This window comes from Polyodon spathula, unplaced genomic scaffold, assembly GCF_017654505.1.
Source record: "Polyodon spathula isolate WHYD16114869_AA unplaced genomic scaffold, ASM1765450v1 scaffolds_1271, whole genome shotgun sequence".
Classification (NCBI taxonomy): Eukaryota; Metazoa; Chordata; class Actinopteri; order Acipenseriformes; family Polyodontidae; genus Polyodon; species Polyodon spathula.
The window spans coordinates 182,607-202,877 of NW_024472754.1; the positions used below are offsets into that span (position 1 = coordinate 182,607).

General features: G+C 47.8%; 2 protein-coding genes across 6 annotated transcripts; both read left to right on the plus strand.

Annotated features, from left to right (window-relative positions):
- Positions 1-276: 276 nt before the first annotated feature.
- Positions 277-13,947, plus strand: ube4a (ubiquitination factor E4A (UFD2 homolog, yeast)). 5 transcript variants are annotated; one of them, XM_041242315.1, is made up of 20 exons: positions 277-382; positions 2,777-2,975; positions 3,284-3,460; positions 4,254-4,393; positions 4,525-4,677; positions 4,818-4,977; positions 5,374-5,576; positions 5,934-6,125; positions 6,312-6,645; positions 6,790-6,916; positions 7,296-7,603; positions 7,947-8,079; positions 8,636-8,823; positions 9,150-9,250; positions 9,354-9,467; positions 9,761-9,935; positions 10,493-10,673; positions 11,127-11,274; positions 11,610-11,767; positions 12,129-13,947. In XM_041242315.1, exons 2-20 carry the CDS (start codon positions 2,852-2,854, stop codon positions 12,262-12,264), a joined length of 3,252 nt encoding a protein of 1,083 aa, XP_041098249.1. In that variant the 5' UTR covers positions 277-382; positions 2,777-2,851; the 3' UTR covers positions 12,265-13,947. The 5 variants fall into 5 exon arrangements, with proteins under 5 accessions (XP_041098249.1, XP_041098251.1, XP_041098253.1 ...); XM_041242317.1 differs by having other exon boundaries at positions 278-382; positions 4,281-4,393; XM_041242316.1 differs by having other exon boundaries at positions 372-458.
- An 855-nt stretch (positions 13,948-14,802) lies between these two features.
- atp5l (ATP synthase, H+ transporting, mitochondrial F0 complex, subunit g) lies at positions 14,803-16,669 on the plus strand. Its single transcript, XM_041242321.1, has 3 exons — positions 14,803-14,980; positions 15,557-15,717; positions 16,382-16,669. The coding sequence occupies exons 1-3, from the start codon at positions 14,917-14,919 to the stop codon at positions 16,478-16,480; spliced, it is 324 nt and encodes a 107-aa protein (XP_041098255.1). The 5' UTR covers positions 14,803-14,916; the 3' UTR covers positions 16,481-16,669.
- The last annotated feature ends 3,602 nt before the right edge of the window (positions 16,670-20,271 follow it).

The window sequence follows — 20,271 nt, forward strand, 5'->3', positions numbered from 1 at the left end:
CAGGTACCTTTCACAACAGGACTACAGTTACCAGAATGCATTGGTAATTGCATGCTTAGGCAGATCTCATCCGTGATAGTTTTACTATCAATTCTGGAGCTGCTTTGTAGTTTTAATTACCTGCCATAGCCAAATGAAATGTGCTCCAAAGTGTCCTTTTTTTTTTTCAATTTTTCAGTCGGCTGATTGTCAGTGGCAAGCAGGTGGACGCCCTTGTGCCTTGCCCCTTTAAGACGGTTCCTGCCCCTCTCGCATTCAGCCCTGGCTGCGGCGGCGGATTGCCCCTGCGTGATGACGTTTTGCTCAGTTGTTTGATTCGGGAACTGCGTGGACGTGGTGTCTGAAGAAACGGTTTCGAAATAATAAAAAAAAGACAGATCGGGTAAGGACGGTGCCAGCATTGGAAGAATTACTGATGCACGGATTATTAGGCTCGGTTTGAAATCTATCCCCTTGAGGTAGTGTGAGCTGCTCGGTCACAGTTTAATAATGCAGTGTGTGTGGACTGGGGGTACGATTTTCTCTGCGCACAATGTTCAGTACAGATATGAATGCAATGTTACTCTATTGGCAACAACATGACCGAGTCTTGAATATGTTTGTGCTTTTTATCGCCTTTAAATGTTGGTGTCGTTTATTGCGGAGAGCTGTGATTGTCAATGCGTTTTAATTATCATTCACACCACGATGGATCACATTCATTCCACGGTCATTGACATTGTTAATAATGTAAGAAGCGCTTTATCTTGCCGTGTTGTCGATTACACTTTGATTCTCTACAATCGTCTTGTTTAATTGAATAAAAACTAACGCAATGGCACATCGGAAATCTTTTTTTTTTACCAAACGCCGCATTAGATTGGAATATGAAGTTATAGTTTCTGCAGAGAAGAGGGACATGCGGTGTTTCTCATTCTAGTAACACGCAGTGAAACACTTGCATTTTGTTTGTTTGTTTGTGTCGGTAAATCTCAGTTTCAGGTAACGTTCCCTGGTGAGAAAGCCAGGCGTCACACGAAAAACACGTATAAGGTTTTGTCGATGGCCCGCTGCGTTCCCATGGTAATTCTGTAACATTCAGCTGTCACCTGTTTTATATAAATACATAAATACGGGTGACAGTAGGCTTCTGCTGGAGGATTTAATAGTGCTGTTTTAACTGAGCTGGGGCAGATGTTACAGTAGTCTTGTGTTGCGGTCACTTGTGCATACCAGGTTACACAGACAAGACGCCTGCCATATTGTCAGATACAGTACTTTATATCCGTTATAGGTGATGCAGCAAAGTACTGTAGTAACCCCTCACCATGGTTATACTGAATAAAATTAAGTTTTTATCAGATGTTGTATTTAATAATTTTAACAACCCATCCTGGGTTTGAGAAGTACCCTCAATTAGGAATAACATTTAATCTTTAAATGATGTATTCCTCCCTTATAGCTGCATGAAGAATTCCTTCTAGAAACCTTACAGCCTCAAGTGTGTGGTGCAATCATTTCAGAGAAGATTTACTGAACCCCAGGACTGGGTGCAGCAGCAGCAGGGCTAGTGCAGCTTCTAACCCTGCTCTGTCTCCTGGCTCCTGATCATTTTAATAATAAACTTCACTGAGTTCTGAACCCTAGGTCTGGGTGCAGCAGCAGCAGGGCTAGTGCAGCTTCTAACCCTGCTCTGTCTCCTGGCTCCTGATCATTTTAATAATAAACTTCACTGAGTTCTGAACCCCAGCAGCAGCGGGGCTAGTGCAGTTTCTAACCCTGACTGGGTGCAGCAGCAGCGGGGCTAGTGCAGCTTCTAACCCTGCTCTGTCTCCTGGCTCCTGATCATTTTAATAATAAACTTCACTGAGTTCTGAACCCTAGGTCTGGGTGCAGCAGCAGCGGGGCTAGTGCAGCTTCTAACCCTGCTCTGTCTCCTGGCTCCTGATCATTTTAATAATAAACTTCACTGAGTTCTGAACCCTAGGTCTGGGTGCAGCAGCAGCAGGGCTAGTGTCAACTTCTAACCCTGCTGAGTTGCTTGCTGTTGCTGTGTGGCCCTGACTGACTGTATCTGATACTCAATTAGTGTTGATCTATGTACTGCAGCAAGGGCTGCATTCTGGCTGGTTAGCACGTGTAAGTGCACTGCAGTGGAGTAACGAACCCCAGTGTGGAAACATCCACTGCTGCCAAACAGCGGTGCACTGGTATAGTTTGACAGTCTGGGAAGCAGCTGGATTTGCAGGAGTTGGTCACACTTTGGGTTAGTCGTTATAGATGGCTGGGGTCTGAGTTACAGTTCCTCGGTTGTACCACACAACTAAGCGTTGCCCAAAAATCGGTGCTTTTAATAAACAGATGAAATGAATTATTCTGATCCACTAGAAAAATGCATCACAGAAGATGAGAAGACACACAAGTCCCACTGATTGCACTGCACGGCCTATCCTCTCTCCTGTTGGCTCATACAGCTAGATTACAACCTTCTGCTCCAGGAACGGTTATTGAGGTTAAGTAGGTGTTTGTATCACACTGTTGAAGTCTGATGGGCTGCTCACAGCTTTACGAAGTGGTGGGCTCAAGCAGCGGTGAACCACAGGAACGCTTTATTTCTGGTCTTGAGGACGAATCCTACAGTACGCTCCTGAGATCTGTTTGGGTTTGCAGCTTGATAATCTTCAAAAGAACTTCTGAGCGAGATCTAAAACCGAGCTTGAAACTTTTCGCCCGGCCGCAGGTTGCTTTCTAATGGCTCTCGCTGCAGGTTCTTTATAAGTTGTGCGGTGCTTCCCAGGTGTAGCTGTGAAGGAATCCCCACTCCTGTGCTGAGCAGACCCCAGGATCTGTATGGAGCTGCAGCCCCAGTGAGATGACAGATCAGGGGAATAATAATAACCAGAACCTGTCCCAGAACCCCTTCGCTGCTCTCTTCAGCTCCGTCTCTGACGCCAGGGACTTTGCCTCTGTGCAGAAGCAGCCTCAGCCGCTCTCCTGTGAGTTTCTCTCTCTATTATTATTATTATTATTATTATTATTATTATTATTATTATTATTATTATTGATCCTCTTGGTAGCAGCAGTGTTAGCAAAGTTAGCAGACCTGCTGTCCCCGGCTCCAACCGCTCATATCAGCATCAGTGGTGCTCTGGAAAAGCTTGATCTCCCACAATCTTGAGAGACCGCATATTTTTGGGTTGTAGAAAACTCCCATGGGGAAATGGGCTGCTGAAGTGGACACTGACTCTTCCTCTCCTCTCTCCCCTCTTCCTCTCCTCTCCCCTCTCCCCTCTCCCGATTCCAGTGGATGACTCCAGAGGCAGTCAGGATGACTCTGATAACTCTGTGTCGGAGAGCATCGATGAGAATGACGACTCTCTGGCGGAGATCAGTCGTTCGTTCCGCTCGCGGCAGGAGCTCTGTGAGCAGCTCAACATCAACCACATGATCCAGAGGATCTTCCTGCTCACCCTGGACAACAGTGAGTGCACTCACCTGCAATCCATGCCAGACCAGGGCTCCAATCCAATTCCAGTTACAGCACAATTGAACTGGGATCCACCACTTATATTGTACAATTACAATTGCACCGATGAGCCGAGGTCCAGCTCCAATGAGAACTGCAGTTCCAATTGCACAATGCATTCGGAATTGCACAGCTGCACGTGTGGTTCAGTGCTGCCGAGGGGGTGCATGAGTGCTGTGCTGAGCTGATGGGATCAGGCTGCAAGGAGGCTGGTAATCTTCTGCTTTTAACAGCAAGCACAACTCTCGTGGCGAGTCAGAGTCTGTCATCAGATGAATTCAGAGAAACTAATGAAAGGAAATAGCATGTCTTGTTTACCGAATACGCAAAGGTGCCTGCATCTCATCAGTCCATAGCAGGCACATCTGCTGGCCAAGATTTCACTCTTCGATCAATATAGGCAGCATAAAACAAATGTAATTTAATATGTATCTATATATATATATAATATATAGACCTTTTTAAACAAGTTATTAAAAGCCAGCTATGTAGCAATGCTGGAGTTTGTCAGTGTGGAAGCGCATTAGCCAAGATGCATGAGCGTGTCTTACTTGCGTTTCTCCACATTTACCTTCCTGATGAATACTGGGGAAAGCTTATTAATGTAGGTTACTTGTGGAAATGACCGAAATGCAATATCTGGGCTCTAAAACACACATATTGTGTGTTTTACATGTTGAATTACCTGTACGTGTGTCCTTTGTATAAATTTTTAATAAGAAATTAACAGTAAAAAAAACCTCTTTAGCTGAGGCTTACTCTCCTGGCTGTGCAGGTGACCCCAGCCTGAAGGGGGGGAATGGGATCCCCCCCCGCTGCGTCTACCTGGAGGAGATGGCATCTGACCTGGACGGACAGGACTGGCTGGACATGGACAATATAGAGCAGGTGTGTGCGCTCGTACACACTCTCACACACACAGGCACTCGCCATCACCAGACACGTTGAGACAATAAATGAATGGAATTTCTAACATGACCCTGAGCTCACTGTTATTGTGTGCGTGTGCGTGTGCACAGGCTCTGTTTACCAGATTGCTGCTGCCGGAGCCGGGGAATCACCTGATCAACATGACGTCATCGAGCGCGCTCAACCTGTCTGCGGACCGCGACGCGGGGGAGAAACGCGCCGTGCCGTACCTCTTCTCCTGCTTCCAGAGAGCCAAGGAGGAGGTGAGAACGGCATTGCATTCCCTCCTGTACAGAAGAGGCTCAGTCTGTAGCTTTGGAGCTGATTTCCCAGCTCTCGGGCTGTGCAGTAACAGGACTGCGGGGGTCTCTTTTCTTTATTGTCTTCCTCTGCTGTCCCGCAGATCAAGAAGGTCCCTGAGAAGCTGCTGGCCTGCGCGGTGCGGTGTAAGAACTTGAGCGTGTTGAACGCGCGCACCGTCCTGCTCACCCCCGAGATCTACGTGGGCCAGAACGTCTCCGAGCAGCTCCTCAACCTGCTGCTGGAGGCTGTCAGCGGAGGCTGTGAGTCTCGGTGTGGAGAAATCTGGAAGCACTGCAAGACGCACACAGCACAGCTTTACATGTGTACAGAGAGCTGCTCATCCAGCAGTCACGAAGCTTGCAAAGGATAGTCTTCAGCACAGTTATTGAGTTTATCAGTTGCACCAGCTTTCATAACTTGGCTATAGTCTTTGCTAGCTTTGCTTTTACACTTTGCCCCAGTAGCAGCTTTTCATTTTAACTTTACGCTTTTAAGCTGGTGAAACCCATTTTATATTTGTATTTTAAATGGTAGTCACGAAAAGTTACACTGAATTGGTTTCGGATCGTTGTTTTCTAATGGAATCCGCAAGAATAGCGTGCGCATCCCTGTCTGTTATGTGTAGTGTAATGTTGTCCCGTCTCTTCCCGTGACAGTGCTGGAGCAGGTGGGAGAGTTCCTGGACGAGGTCATCGCTGCCCTGCTGGCTGACCAGGAGGTGCGGACCTTCGGGGAGGTGATGGTGCCTGTGTTCGAGGTGATGCTGGGACGAGTGAAGGACCTGGACCTGTGCCAGCTGCTGCTCAACTCCTATCTGGACATCCTGGTGTACTTCAGCAAGCAGCTCGACATCGCCAGGGTGAGGGGAAGGGGGTGGAGCACAGAGACACTCCCCCAAGCGCACAGAGACACTCCCCCAAGCGCACAGAGAAACTACCCCAAGCGCACAAACACACCCACAGAGACCAGAACACACACGGACACACCAGACCTCACTTGGAATACTGTTTCCAAGTCATCTCGCAACACAAAAGACATTATTGCTCTTGAGAAGCACAGAAGGGGATTTTTTTTCTTGTTTGGTTAGTCTCTAAGAGACTCTGTACAGGTCTGATTGATTGTGGTTGGCAGTTTGTGTGTCTAGTATAGCGCTGCATCAGAGGTTCTTCCTCGTGTGCTGATGTTTTGCTCCTGTCTTGCCTTTGCCCTTTCCCAGGTGTTTGTGGACTACATCCAGCCCAAAGACGCCAACAACGGCCTGCAGTACCAAAAGACTCTGCTGGGGGCTGTGCTGAACATCTCCTGCCTGCTCAAGACCCCCGGAGTGGTGGAGAGCCACGGATACTTCCTTAACCCCTCGCGCTCCAGTCCACAGGAGACCAAGGTCCAGGAGTCCAATATTCACCAGGTGGGCAGACAAAAACAACTGCCTCAGTTTAATTAGTCAGATATTTTGCTTAATTACTTGTGCATGTCCGTGTCAGTGACTGGTCAGCTGTAGCTGGTCACGCTGGTCTCTGGGCAGTCCCAAGACTGAAGCAGGAACCAGCGCGCGTGTGTTTCTCTGACTTGCTCTCCCCTCCCCTCCCTGCAGTTCATGGCGCAATTCCACGACAAGCTCTTCCAGATCCTGAAGAACCTGCTCCAGCTGTCTCCGGACACGCGCCACCGGCTGCTCACCTGGCTTGGAGGCTGCCTGCATGCCAACGCCGGCCGTGCCAAGATCTGGGCCAACCAGATGCCGGAAATCTTCTTCCAGATGTACGCCTCGGACGCCTTCTTCCTGAACCTGGGCGCCGCGCTGCTCCGACTCTGCCAGCCGTTCTGCCGTCTCCGCTCCCCCAAACTGCTGACCTTCAACCCCACCTACTGCGCCCTCAAGGAGCTGAACGAAGAGGAGAGACGGAGCAGGAACGTGCATGTGAGAGGTATTCTCCGATTTAGAGCATTAACCGCTACTTCACCTTGGTGTCGATGTGCGAGAGAGAGCGAAACACAGAGCGACTGCTGCCTGTGATAATGAAGAGGTGACCCATTTCAGAGCGCTTTGTGTATTTCTTCATTCATCGCAGGTTTGGATAAAGAAACTACTTTGATACCAGCTCCCCAGAACCAGGAGCCCGAGTTTGCCCAGTCCTACAACCTCCTGACGGAGAACCTCATACTGACGCAGTATGCCTTGCACCTGGGATTCCACAGGTAGCATCTGAATACAGACACCTTAAAACTCCAGAGCACACTCTAAACACAGACCTCTCTCCACAAGAGGTCAAGCAATCCAGTCCTGAGCTCATACCTCAGCTTGTTACCCATACACTGTAGCTAATCAAGCTCATAGTAAAACCTGGAGTGGGTGAAAGTGCTGTGCAATAGGAGTCTTATTTCAATCCCTGTTGATTGTGTAAACTTACCATATCAATTAAGGGTAAACTCAGTGATTGCTGTGTAGAGTGATCAAGTGTCAGTGCCTTATTAGCTACAGAATACTAACCCACGGCCAGCATAAGTAAACAAAATTGGAAATCAGTGGTTTCAGCAAGCTAAGTGAATCCATGCCCCCCCCCCCCCCCCCCCACAGGCTCCATGACCAGATGGTGAAGATGAACCAGTCCCTGCACCGGCTCCAGGGAGTGTGGAGGGAGGCGCAGCAGAGCGCCAGCCCCGCCTCGGAGCAGCTGCGGGAGCAGTTCGAGCGCCTCATGACCGTCTACCTGTCCACCAAGGCAGCCGCCACCGAGCCACACATGCTGCAGGACTGCCTGAACCTGCAGGTGTCCACGGCCACGGTGCTGGTGCAGTTCAGCCTGGGTGCCAGTGGGGCCGACTACACCGAGCTGAGCTTCCCCTTGCCACCCCTCGAGAACAGCCTGCTCTGCTACGTGCCAGGTACCCTGCAGCCCTGCAGCATTCACGCTCTGCAACTACTCACTAACTTACCTACTAACTTATTAAATTACATACTAACTCACTGTCTGACTTATTAACAAACTTACTTATTAACTTCCTAACTTCTTACTTACTTTCAGCAGCTCTTTCAGTTCTGTTACAAGGCAGAACACAAATAGCAAAGTCTCGTAACTATGGCTCCTGACTAGAGCTTTGTACTTACTTGAGCTGGACTGACCCATGTACCAGAAAGTTTAACAGAAGGGAGCAGCCACATAAAGATGTCCACGATGCAGAAAGTAAGTTAAAGCAAAACTCGATTGCTTGTCTCCTCCGGCTGCAGAGTTCTTTGCAGACAGCCTGGGGGATTTCTTCATCTTCCTGCGGAGGTTTGCGGATGAGGTGCTGGAGTCGTCGGACGCGAATCTGGAGCAGATCCTTGACTTCATCACGGTCTTCATGAGCAACGTGGAGAGGTAACACCCTGTCTGGAGCGACACGCTGCACTTCGGGGCGTGTTTGAATGAGAAGAGAATCTAGGACTATTGTGATGTCATCCAAGGCTGTGAGCCCTTGAGTGTATCTGGCAGATAAGCCTTGGCCCTCGTGGATCAGGTAGCTGTGTGTCGATGTGCTCACCACTGCCACAGACTTCTCCATGTGAGGGACGACCTAGAGAAAGCTTGTTTCCAGGCTTTTCAAACTAACATTAACGCAAGGGTTTGATTTAAGAGTTTGACCGACTCTTCACTATCCAGTTCGATTGAGTCACATATGAGTCAGTGGGGGGTGTTGCAGTGGTGATGCAGTGATGAAGCTGGGGTGATGCAGTCATGTAGCAGTCATGAAGCTGGGGTGATGCAGTCATGAAGCTGGGGTGATGCAGTCATGAAGCTGGGGTGATGCAGTCATGAAGCTGGGGTGATGCAGTCATGTAGCTGGAGTGATGCAGTCATGAAGCTGGGGTGATGCAGTCATGAAGCTGGAGTGATGCAGTCATGACGCCTGGTGTCTTTGGTTGTCCCGTGGCAGGCTGAAGAACCCCCACCTGCGTGCCAAGCTGGCGGAGGTGCTGGAGGCGGTGATGCCTCACCTGGAACAGGTGCCTGGCCCCGCCCAGTCCAGCATGTTTCAGAGAGAGCGAGCCTTCTGCACCTACCAGCATGCTGCACACCTGGCTGAGGCGCTCATCACTGTCTTCGTGGACATCGAGTTCACAGGTAATGCCAGACTCCTTTATACAGCAGCAGTGAAGAATCCCATTGCAGAGCAGATTGATCCATTCCAGGTTTTACTACTAATTCATAAGACTCCCATTGTAATGCAAGTTGAGGCAGTCCAGGTTTTACAGTGCACTTAATAAGTCCCACCTGAACTTGTGACCTACAATTGGTAAAAAAATGATCGAAAGACTATTCAGTGCTTATTTTCATCCTGCATGGGGATGCCAGAATGAACCACCTTTGTCCTTAAGCTGAGTCATGCAAGGTACCAATTCCACATGGCTTTCTAAATGTTTGCACCTGTCAATGTTACTTCCTTCCAGGGGACCCTCATCAGTTTGAGCAGAAGTTCAATTACCGACGGCCCATGTACCCGATCCTGAAGTATATGTGGGGGAAGGACAGCTACAGGGAGAGCATTAAGGTGAGAGCCTGTCTGTACTGTGCAGTGCTACAGTGCTCGCTCGGGCTGGCTGGTGCTGACGTGCTGTTTATAACTGTGTGTGCCGTATTCCCTGTCATCTCAGAGCCTGGCTCGGTACGCCTCGGAGAATCTGGAGGCCATGAACCCACCCCTCTTCCTGCGATTCCTCAACCTGCTCATGAACGACGCTATCTTCCTGTTGGACGAAGCCATCCAGGTACCACAGATAGAGGCTAGCGAAGTAGAGCTCCTGTTGCACAGCTGTTTGATCCATTCCAGGTGTTGCTGCTAGCTCAATAAGACTCCCTTTGCACAGCAGTTTGAGCCATTGCAAGTTTTACTGCGAGCTTAAGAAGCTGATTTTTAGACTTCTTTCTCATTAAGGAAACTGTGTATTCTCCTCTCTCACTGAATCACCGGGAGTTTGTTGAGATCTGTGCCTAGTTTGAAACCTGCACTCCGCACTATCAGATTCTCATTTGAAGTGTCAGTCCCTGCTGTCTCTTCCAGTACCTGAGCAAGATCAAGGTCCTGCAGATCGAGCGGGACCGTGGGGAGTGGGACTCGCTGGCTCCCGACACTCGCAGAGAAAAGGAGTCCAGCCTCCAGATGTTCGGGCAGCTGGCGCGATTCCACAACATCATGTCCAACGAAACCATCGGGACCCTGGCCTTCCTCACCTCAGGTGAGACCTGGCCACCGCACGGCAGAGGCTCCCAGGCTCTGCTCCAGCACTGCTTCAGATACTTGCTTCGGACACCTCTCTGGGGCTTACTGCCTCTCTGCCTCTACGTCAGGGGTGGCCAAAGTTGTCGCTTCCACTATTGGTCTTTGTGCCAAACCTATTCTATATTGTTTAATTGAACCAGACCCTGAAGTAGTAAATGATCTCATTTCCCGTGTTAACCCTGGAGTGGAGTAGTGTTCCATGTCCGTGATTGGATATCCCTGCCCTGCACTCTCTGTGTCGTCTGCTCTTCGGTTTTCCCTCACACGCAGCTTCTCAGGGCCATGCTCCAGCCCATGACTGCTCCACATCCTGGCTGTCAAATGTGTTCAAACTCTGTGTTTACCTACACATGGTCTTCTTGTAGTATGGCTATTAAGAAGCTTTAGGGTAATTTGAAAAAAAAGAATGCACACGCAACAGAAAGCCCAGTAAAGACAACGTAGAATGCACATGCAACAGAAAGCCCTGTAAAGATGACATGTTTTTAGTTTTTTTTGGTGGCTGTGTTTCAGAGATCAAGTGCCTGTTCGCGCACCCCTTCCTGGCCGAGAGGATCATCTCTATGCTCAACTATTTCCTGCAGCACCTGGTGGGGCCCAAGATGGGCGCGCTCAAGGTAAAGGACTTCACCGAGTTTGACTTCAAGCCCCAGCAGCTCGTCTCTGACATCTGCACCATCTACCTGAATCTGGGGTAAGAGACTTGCCGCTTTCTCTGCTTGCATTATTGATAGCGCTGGCACGAACACGGGCTTTGTAGAACCCATCCCAACTTTAAAGGAATGCTCTTCAATTTTCAATTAGCTAGAAAACCTGGACAAGTATAATGCCATATTTCATCATAAGCGCATTTAAGAAACTACTCACAAGTCCTATAATTAATGAGCTGGTTTATTAGGGTTTGGTAACTTTTTATTGTGGGTTTATTTACTATCTGGGAGATTAAAAAAAAAAAAAAAAACCTGCTAACGTCAGTTTGGAGTAAATATCTTTGAGAATCTAGCCCACTGTGTCATCAAGACCTTTGGCTGTGTACTATTTTCACATGTTTCTCAATTGCTTGAAAGAATGTCTCGGTGAGGTTTGTCCTGGCAGGACAGCCTTTCTGATTCACACTGTGCTTGTTACCTGTGTTCCCTGGCGCCAGAAACGAGGAGAACTTCTGCTCCACGGTCCCCAAGGACGGGCGCTCCTACTCCCCCAGGCTGTTCGCGCAGATGGTGCGCGTCCTCAAGAAGATCAACAAGCCGGGCAACATGATCGTCTCCTTCAGCCAGCTGGCCGACAAGATCAAGGTGAGCGTGGCACTGTGGTCCCCCTTCCACCACCCTAACGCACTGAACCCAGCTCTGGAAATGAAGGCTTCAAATATTGAAATCATCAGCGCCCTCGTGCAGTACGGTATATGGGCAGTTTACCACCAACGCTGGCGGCACTGTGTTTGAGTGACCTGCAGGGATGGAAGTGAGGTTTTATTGAGTCCACAGACGCACACAAAAGAAGCATGCTGTCAGTTTCTTTCCTCTCTCAGTCGCTTGCAAAAATAAGGGACCCCTGAGGTCCGGTGCAGGTTTTGCTCTAAGATTAGCTGGCCTGATTATCGCTCTGTTGCTTTCTTCCTCCCTCTCAGTCCCTGGCAGACCAGCAGCTGCAGGATGAGGAGACATACGCGGACGCCCCAGATGAGTTCCTCGACCCCATCATGAGCACCCTGATGCTAGACCCTGTCCTGCTGCCCTCCTCCCGGGTCACTGTGGACCGCTCCACCATCGCCAGGCACCTGCTCAGGTCTGACTGCCTGTCTGTCTGTCTGTCTGTCTGTCTGTCTGCAGGTAGTGTGGAGAGTGTGTGCTCTGTTCCCATAGGGCTCGCAGTGTTGGCTGTTGTGGCTGCAATCTCCTTTCTCACACACTCCAGTGTGGCTATTCTAACTGTTGGGGGTTCTATAGGGGATTCTATAAGCAGTTATGTAGGAGATTCCTGTCTCTCTCCAGCAGGACCTATAGAAGTGAGCTATATATAGCTCTGAGTTTCTAGCAGGGGTTATACTGTGCAGGGAGTGGCAGTCTCCTGTCTCCAGTAGAAGCGCTAATGGAGCTAACAGCATTGTGCTTCTCTCTCTCTCTCTCATCCTCTCTCTCTCATGCAGTGACCAGACTGACCCGTTCAGCCGCAGTCCTCTCACCATGGACCAGATCAGAAGCAACACAGAGCTGAAGGAGAGGATCCAGCAGTGGCTGGCGGAGCGCAAACAGGAGAGGCTGCAGACAGGGCAGAGCACGTAGGACACTGCGACTGCATTCAGCCCTGCTGCGTCTGTGTGTGTGTACAGGGGCACTGCAGATGGGTAACGGCACACACACACACACACAAACATAGCACTGCACACACCTGCTATTGGTGGGATGAACTAAACAAATTGGCCCCACCCTGTATATATGCAGCGTTGCTTACATCATCCCAGTCCAAGCTGCTCTATTCACACACAGGGATTGGGAAACCACTGCGCTGTCTTCAGTGAATAATCCGGCTCTTGCTACGTCAGCCAGTGGAGTCGTTGCTGGCGCTTGCTTCCAGGACCCCTTTGGGAATGAGATGCATATTTCAGTGGGTGGGTTCAATTGTAAAGGATGTGGCATGTGGATTGTCTCACATGGTCCCATATTCTGGAGCTGGGATTAGAACCATTTTCTATGGGCGATCAGGCTAATTGTGCCATCCTTAAAAAAAAAAAAAAAAAAAAAAAAAAAAAAAATGTTCTTTACTGCATCCCGACTCTGGTTTGTTGAATTGGGGTTGGTAGTTAGGTGAGATTTGTTTTTTTTTTCTTTTCTTTCAAGTAAAAGTAGACTTGACATTGCACAATTGATTTATTTATTTTATTAACCCTCTAGCAGTAGTTGACTGGTTTTCTTTTTTCTTTTTCGGGTTTGCGTATTCAAAACTGCTGTGTCTGTACACAATGGTGTTTTATTATTAGAATAATAAAAAATACCACAAAAAACATCTGTATTTAAAAAAATATAATTTAGCTGTGTTCTAGAGTGCATGGAAATAATCGGATTGCTGAATGGGGCAGACAATGGCAAACCAATTCATTTGTTTTTAAGGTGGCCTTGTTAGGAGTTTCTGCTCCAGGGTGTCTGTATACCATTTCAAATCTTTTTTCACTCATTCTGCTCTTCTGTCAGGCTGGAGTATCTAGCAGGGCTTCCAGCTGGGGTAGCTGTGAGCTCACAACCTGAATCTACCTGGAAGAATATCCAGGGAAGATCTCATTTAATAGTCTAACTCGCGGTGGGTCTTAACACTGCTACTCTTAACTCCATTAGCATCCCTAAAGACTAAAGAACGTTGAAATGAGGCTCACGGAATAAAGATTGAGGCCAGCTGTTTTAAGATCCACCGCTCTTAAGATTGATTAAATTTGAACCCAGGTTCTCAAGAATCCGAGAGAGAGCTGAAACTGGAGTGGTTTAGTTCAAGAGGGGGAGATTCATTAAAAACGTTCAGTGCGTCACGAATACTGGACTACGGGCAAGCATCTGTACAGAGCTGCAGTTCAGTGATTGCTTCCCTTGCAGGGCCAATACCCAAGGCACAGTTTGAACATTATCTTGTTAACCCAGCAGCTCACTGACCTGCCTGCTGCCAAAGAGCTGTACACACCTCCGTCCGTTTGAAGAGCTGCTTTTGGAGAGAAGCTGTGTGTTACATTGTGAGCTGTGGGTTCATTCTGTCGTTCTTGTGTTGTTGCTTGTTGCTGCTGTTGTATTGCGCACCAAAGTAAGCAAAGCATATCGTGGCAAGCCAAGGGCTCTACTGGCAAAAATAAGAAGCCGATATGACTGATTAAGTGAATCGACAGCCAACTGTTTAAAACAATGGGAAACTGTACACATCTAAGAATTGTAAAAAGTATAACGTGTGTATTTTTAAGATGATTTTAATAAACCTGAAACCGATCATTTCAAGCTTGTGTGTGTGTTTGTATAGATACAGATAATAGGTTCTGAAACTGAAGACCGACTTTTAAATTGCAACTGTTTTAAAACGAGGGAGGGAGGGGGGGCATCTGATGCATTCTGGTAAGTGTAGTCCTGCTTCTCTTAAAGGAAAGAATGGTACCCAAGACATTTAAAATGTAACCGAATACATTGGGTTGTGCGTTGAAAAGCCTGAACTGGCGCTCTGAACACGGAGGCAGATACCTTATCAATACAGCTGTGATTGATATCCAAATGCTTAACAAATTTTAAAGGAAGCGTTTTGTTGCAAGCCACCCCCTTTCTTTAAATTTAAAATGAAGTTTGTGAATGTGGTGCTCTTGAAAAAGAGGGACACGCAGTTTGCGTCTCCCAGGCTTTACTGTGTAAGACGCTGTTGCAGAGCAGTTGGGTCTTAGTAGCAGGTTTTGCTGCGAGTTTAGGTAGCCAGTACAGTACTGTACACCTCTCTAATAGTAATGTGGGATATTCTTTATACAATAGACGCTTGCAGGATTTCACATAAGTATTAAAACTGAATTGTTTTGGATTAAACCCCGTGTTTGGACAGCATTCTGCAGAGACGCTTATAGCAACAACTGGGGTGACATTTTAAACATAGGTCTTTATCACAATGCCTTTTGAAGAAGTGTAAAATTGTGTTCATTTCTCAATTATTTTTAAACTGAATTATTTTGAAAGGCGTGAACAACTGCAGTAGGTCAACGTGAGATTTAACGAGGAAACCTTTGGCCCCTGTGTGAATTCAATTTAATTTATAAAAAAAAAAAAATAAAAAAAAAAAGATAGCGTGCGAGTCGGGGAGCGGGCACTTGCGCAGACAGCAGCGAGTCGGGGTCCTGAGGCTGGAGGTGACATTCAGTGCGGCGCGGAGTCGAGTCTGCAGAGAGGACTACAATTAAAAGAAATTACAAGCATTACAGAGACACAATGGCACAGGCAGCGCAGAAACTCATCCGGACCGCCGTCACCAAGACGCCGCAGCTGATCAGCGGTGAGCTGTTTGTTGGAAAAGAATATATTTAACGTGTTTGCGAAACCGGTGCCCTTTTGCAGCAGTTCAGCAGTGATACTTAGGCCGTAAGTTACCGGGGTGGAAACTAAAAAAAACAGAAAAAAAGTGTGTTTAGTGCGTCATTAAGCATTGTGATTGCACCTTCAAATTAAACTGCGTTTGCATAGTTTATAACAGGTGGTGTGTGCTGCAGTTGAATTTGAAGTGAACTGAACCCGAATGAGGTACTGTTGTACCCAGTTCAGAATTAATACAAATGTGATTGTATCGCAAATAGGCATAGTGAAGGCTTGCCAGTATTTAAAACGTCAAGTTCAGGTACTGACGTGAAAGTTCTGGTTTGAGAGTACAGTGTTATCAATGTCTGACTGTGTGTTTAACATTTAACTGCTGTCTGGACTCTCGTTCTGTAACGCAGTCTAATACAAAAAATAAACGAACCCTGAATTAACAAGTGTTCTGCGTCATCAGTAGGTTATGGTGTTCCCACTTTTCCTGAACAGAATTTACTGCAGTGCATTATACATTCATTGTATTCTCTTTATTTATTTGCAGGTGCTGTGACCTACTCCCGACCTCGCCTGGCGACCTTCTGGCACTACGCCCGGGTGGAACTGGTCCCTCCATCCCCAGCTGAGATCCCCAAGGCCATCGAGGGTGTGAAGGGGATGGTTAAGTCCTTCCAGACAGGGCGGCTCTCCCAGATCACAGTCAAGGTACCAAAAGCCAGCCGTGTGACAACCACAACGCCTTGGGGTTTTATACACTAAAATAGAGAAGAAAAGGAGAGAGAGGAGGAGAATGTGCAAACATTTGCTTTGCAGTTTGACCCTGATTTATCCATAATGTTCGAAGATAAATTGCACAGGGATCTACTACACAGGGGACCTAATAGTTAAGGAGATGCCTGGCCAGGAGACACCTTGTTGCTTTGTTGGGCTAAATGTTGGGTTTTAATGAGTTTAAATACAGATGCATTGTGCTGTAGGGCTGTAATGTGCAATGCCTGCATTTGGTACGGTAAGTCATGAAGCTAGATGAAATCACGGAAGATGTGTATGCCTATAGAAAGAATCATAATTGGACACACTATGTATCTCTTGCAGAGGTCACATGCAGATACATTTCACGGTCAAACAGCCATGCAAAGCGGTTTGTATCTTTTTAGGTTTTTGTTCAAGCAAGGTCTGTTGTTGAATTCTGACTTGCTTCTCAAACTTATGGTTTTTTGGCACCAGGACACCAGTAGGTGGCATCACTGCAGACCTGCATTTATTTAAGTATTTAATAAGGGGGTTTGCCACATCTTGCAAGCCTGTGCACTAAGATTAGGAGGCTTGCTTCTACTTTTCTTACTCCCTGTCTTGTTTGTGCCCTCAGGATGCTGTGAGGAATGGTCTGGTTGCCACAGAGGTACTGATGTGGTTTTACATTGGGGAGGTCATCGGCAGAGGCAGCCTTATTGGGTACAACGTATGAAGAGGACCCTATTCTGTGTAGACTTGTGATGCTGCTGTGTTTGGAGCTGGGCTTTGTACATGCTGTGATGTACGCATGTCGTGTTCCATTGACTTGCAATCCAATAAAATCATTTAAAGACAGTATTGTCTACTGAAGTCTTTTTGCCTGCAGTTTGCTATGTTCTGTACCATTAAATTATTGTAATTATCTGTTTGTGTGTCTGTTTTCATTGTGTCTTTGGGTTTAACTTTAAACACATTCCTTTTCATGTTTCACATTCCGGGGGGAAAACAAGCCAGAAGTCAAACTTCCCAGAGGAACCACTCTCTTAAAGTGCTCTATCTGGAACTATGTATCTACTGCCTGGACCCTGTACTGCAGGAATTATTAATCCAGAACTGGGGTTATTATTTTAAATGTGAGTCTCATTTGCGTGCATCATTTCTCTATGGGAATGTGATCACTCCTTCAGTAGGGGTGTAGTAATACAATTATATCATTAATATCAATGCATGTGATAGTCCTGATGGGCTACTTCATTGTATGATGTGTAATAAGATACAATTATCAATGGACTGTTGTGTTTAAAGGCAGAACTTACATTAGGAAGGGAAGCAAGCACATTAGTTGCATGTATTCCAGCACCATTTAGGGTGTGTTTCCAGCAAAAACCAAAAGCTGATACCTGCTGGCTCTTGGAGATGGTTTGGCTGATAAATGTTGCATTCAACTAGAGATAAAAGCACCTTCACACAAACAGTAAACTATTTTGAATGATTGTAAACGTTATAAAGAGGTCAGGAAAATGTAATTGGAGGTTTACTCTTTAATCCAGAGGACCTTAAATTTGTAACAATTCCAACACTGGTGTGAAGGAAAATAAAAGGTGTGTTAAAATCAACTGGTGATCTAAAGAGAGAAACTAAAAAAGACTTCCCAAGTGCACTGTGGAAGGAAATGGGCCTTTTGTCTGCCCCTAGTGAGGTTTTGCAGGTATAACAGGTAAGCCAAAGTATAAGGCAGGCAAAAGTATAAAGTAATGCATCCTCATCCTAACATTCAGAAACGCTTACTGTGTGATCACACCTGTAATATAGACCTCCAATTATTTACATGCGGGGTAGTTAAATACTGATCAAGCGAGTGGAGAGGTGTGTATTAACAAATAACTTTGATATTACTAATAATATAACTTAAATGAGTAGCCAGCACCAACACACACACACATTAATACCATGCATGCATTGAAAGTATGGAAAATTCGAAATTATGTTTTGTGTGCGTGGGTGTGTGAGCACGCACCCGTCCTGCGCACACCTTGATTAGTTAATTATAATGGAGGCAGCGCACAGGAGAGGATGAATGTGTGAGGTACTCAGGAGTATCGGGGGTTGTTTTAAATGAACTCTTGTGCGCTCTTAATAATGTTGGGGTGCTGTTTGTGCAAAAGATTCGAATAGCCGCATTGGTCTTGGCGATAGGACTGTTTTTCCATGTGAAACTCGGGTTACTCTTCCCAAATTATCACTCCCTGAGCCTAATTCAAGAACATTTGTCGATAGGACGGAGGCAGAGATGACTTTATTGTAACTTACCGTAGTATTTACAGATCTTTGTAGACATGTATTTATTTATTTATTTACATTTTCAAAATGTGTTAACTGTTGTGAGAAACCACAGCTAGATACGGTACATGGATATGTTCCTACATCAGTTAAGCTGATCAATCGAGTAATCAATTGAAGACCTACAGCCTCAGGTGAGATCAATTAGCCTGCGTATTGGTATTCCGAACATATCTGTGGTCAGTTGAGAGCAGCGTGGCTGCACCTGTTCCTGACAGCTGATACGATATTGATAATAAAGAAACTCCCACGCACTTTTATTACAGAAGCCATTGTGTGCAGTATTCTGAGAAAATATTATTATTATTATTATTATTATTATTATTACATTATTCATGCTTCTGGACTATTTATTTTTTATATACCGGTCGCTATTTTCTTCTTCTGTTTTTATTTCATTTGCATCTTCTTCAATTGATTTATATTGTTTTTTTTTTTTTTATTATTATTTTAAAAAAAGTAAATTGTATTTTTCCACAAGATTGGTAGTATTTATTTATTGATTGCGTAGCCTGCAGCTAAACTAAAGTTTGGTTAGAGAAACCTAACTTTGCTTTCCTCCCTCGCTTCGGGTGTGAGCGCTGTCTTCCGTAGCAAACCTTTGCAATTTGCTTCGGGTGTGAGCGCTGCTTGCCGTGCCCTTTGCTTTTTTTTTTTTTTCGGGTTACTGCTTGCAGTGCCCCAACTACAGGACGATCTCAGAACTGCTTCAAATACAGAAGGGCAGCAACACATGCACGGCTCGGCAGACCTCTGCCGACCCTGCCCGGGTGGCGCGGAATCCCCTCACCCCTCGCTGTGCGCCTCGACACGCTTCGCGTGTGATGTGTGCGGGGCTGCCCCCCTGCGCCCCCCGTGCGCCCCGGGCAACGCCCTTTGCTTTCCTCCCTCGCTTCGGGTGTGAGCGCTGCTTGCCGTGCCCTTTGCTTTCCTCCCTCGCTTCGGGTGTGAGCGCTGCTTGCCGTGCCCTTTGCTTTCCTCCCTCGCTTCGGGTGTGAGCGCTGCTTGCCGTGCCCTTTGCTTTCCTCCCTCGCTTCGGGTGTGAGCGCTGCTTGCCGTGCCCTTTGCTTTCCTCCCTCGCTTCGGGTGTGAGCGCTGCTTGCCGTGCCCTTTGCTTTCCTCCCTCGCTTCGGGTGTGAGCGCTGCTTGCCGTGCCCTTTGCTTTCCTCCCTCGCTTCGGGTGTGAGCGCTGCTTGCCGTGCCCTTTGCTTTCCTCCCTCGCTTCGGGTGTGAGCGCTGCTTGCCGTGCCCTTTGCTTTCCTCCCTCGCTTCGGGTGTGAGCGCTGCTTGCCGTGCCCTTTGCTTTCCTCCCTCGCTTCGGGTGTGAGCGCTGCTTGCCGTGCCCTTTGCTTTCCTCCCTCGCTTCGGGTGTGAGCGCTGCTTGCCGTGCCCTTTGCTTTCCTCCCTCGCTTCGGGTGTGAGCGCTGCTTGCCGTGCCCTTTGCTTTCCTCCCTCGCTTCGGGTGTGAGCGCTGCTTGCCGTGCCCTTTGCTTTCCTCCCTCGCTTCGGGTGTGAGCGCTGCTTGCCGTGCCCTTTGCTTTCCTCCCTCGCTTCGGGTGTGAGCGCTGCTTGCCGTGCCCTTTGCTTTCCTCCCTCGCTTCGGGTGTGAGCGCTGCTTGCCGTGCCCTTTGCTTTCCTCCCTCGCTTCGGGTGTGAGCGCTGCTTGCCGTGCCCTTTGCTTTCCTCCCTCGCTTCGGGTGTGAGCGCTGCTTGCCGTGCCCTTTGCTTTCCTCCCTCGCTTCGGGTGTGAGCGCTGCTTGCCGTGCCCTTGAGCGCTGCTTTCCTCCCTCGCTTCGGGTGTGAGCGCTGCTTGCCGTGCCCTTTGCTTTCCTCCCTCGCTTCGGGTGTGAGCGCTGCTTGCCGTGCCCTTTGCTTTCCTCCCTCGCTTCGGGTGTGAGCGCTGCTTGCCGTGCCCTTTGCTTTCCTCCCTCGCTTCGGGTGTGAGCGCTGCTTGCCGTGCCCTTTGCTTTCCTCCCTCGCTTCGGGTGTGAGCGCTGCTTGCCGTGCCCTTTGCTTTCCTCCCTCGCTTCGGGTGTGAGCGCTGCTTGCCGTGCCCTTTGCTTTCCTCCCTCGCTTCGGGTGTGAGCGCTGCTTGCCGTGCCCTTTGCTTTCCTCCCTCGCTTCGGGTGTGAGCGCTGCTTGCCGTGCCCTTTGCTTTCCTCCCTCGCTTCGGGTGTGAGCGCT

Bases quoted from the DNA above. Each gene is read 5' to 3' on its own strand.
- ube4a (XM_041242315.1), top strand. From the start codon at position 2,852: ATGACAGATCAGGGGAATAATAATAACCAGAACCTGTCCCAGAACCCC. The intron at 3,461-4,253 runs GTGAGTGCACTC...AAACCTCTTTAG, and splicing joins CCTGCTCACCCTGGACAACA to CTGAGGCTTACTCTCCTGGC. The intron at 8,080-8,635 runs GTAACACCCTGT...GTCCCGTGGCAG, and splicing joins TTCATGAGCAACGTGGAGAG to GCTGAAGAACCCCCACCTGC.
- atp5l (XM_041242321.1), top strand. From the start codon at position 14,917: ATGGCACAGGCAGCGCAGAAACTCATCCGGACCGCCGTCACCAAGACG. The intron at 14,981-15,556 runs GTGAGCTGTTTG...ATTTATTTGCAG, and splicing joins GACGCCGCAGCTGATCAGCG to GTGCTGTGACCTACTCCCGA. The intron at 15,718-16,381 runs GTACCAAAAGCC...TTGTGCCCTCAG, and splicing joins TCTCCCAGATCACAGTCAAG to GATGCTGTGAGGAATGGTCT.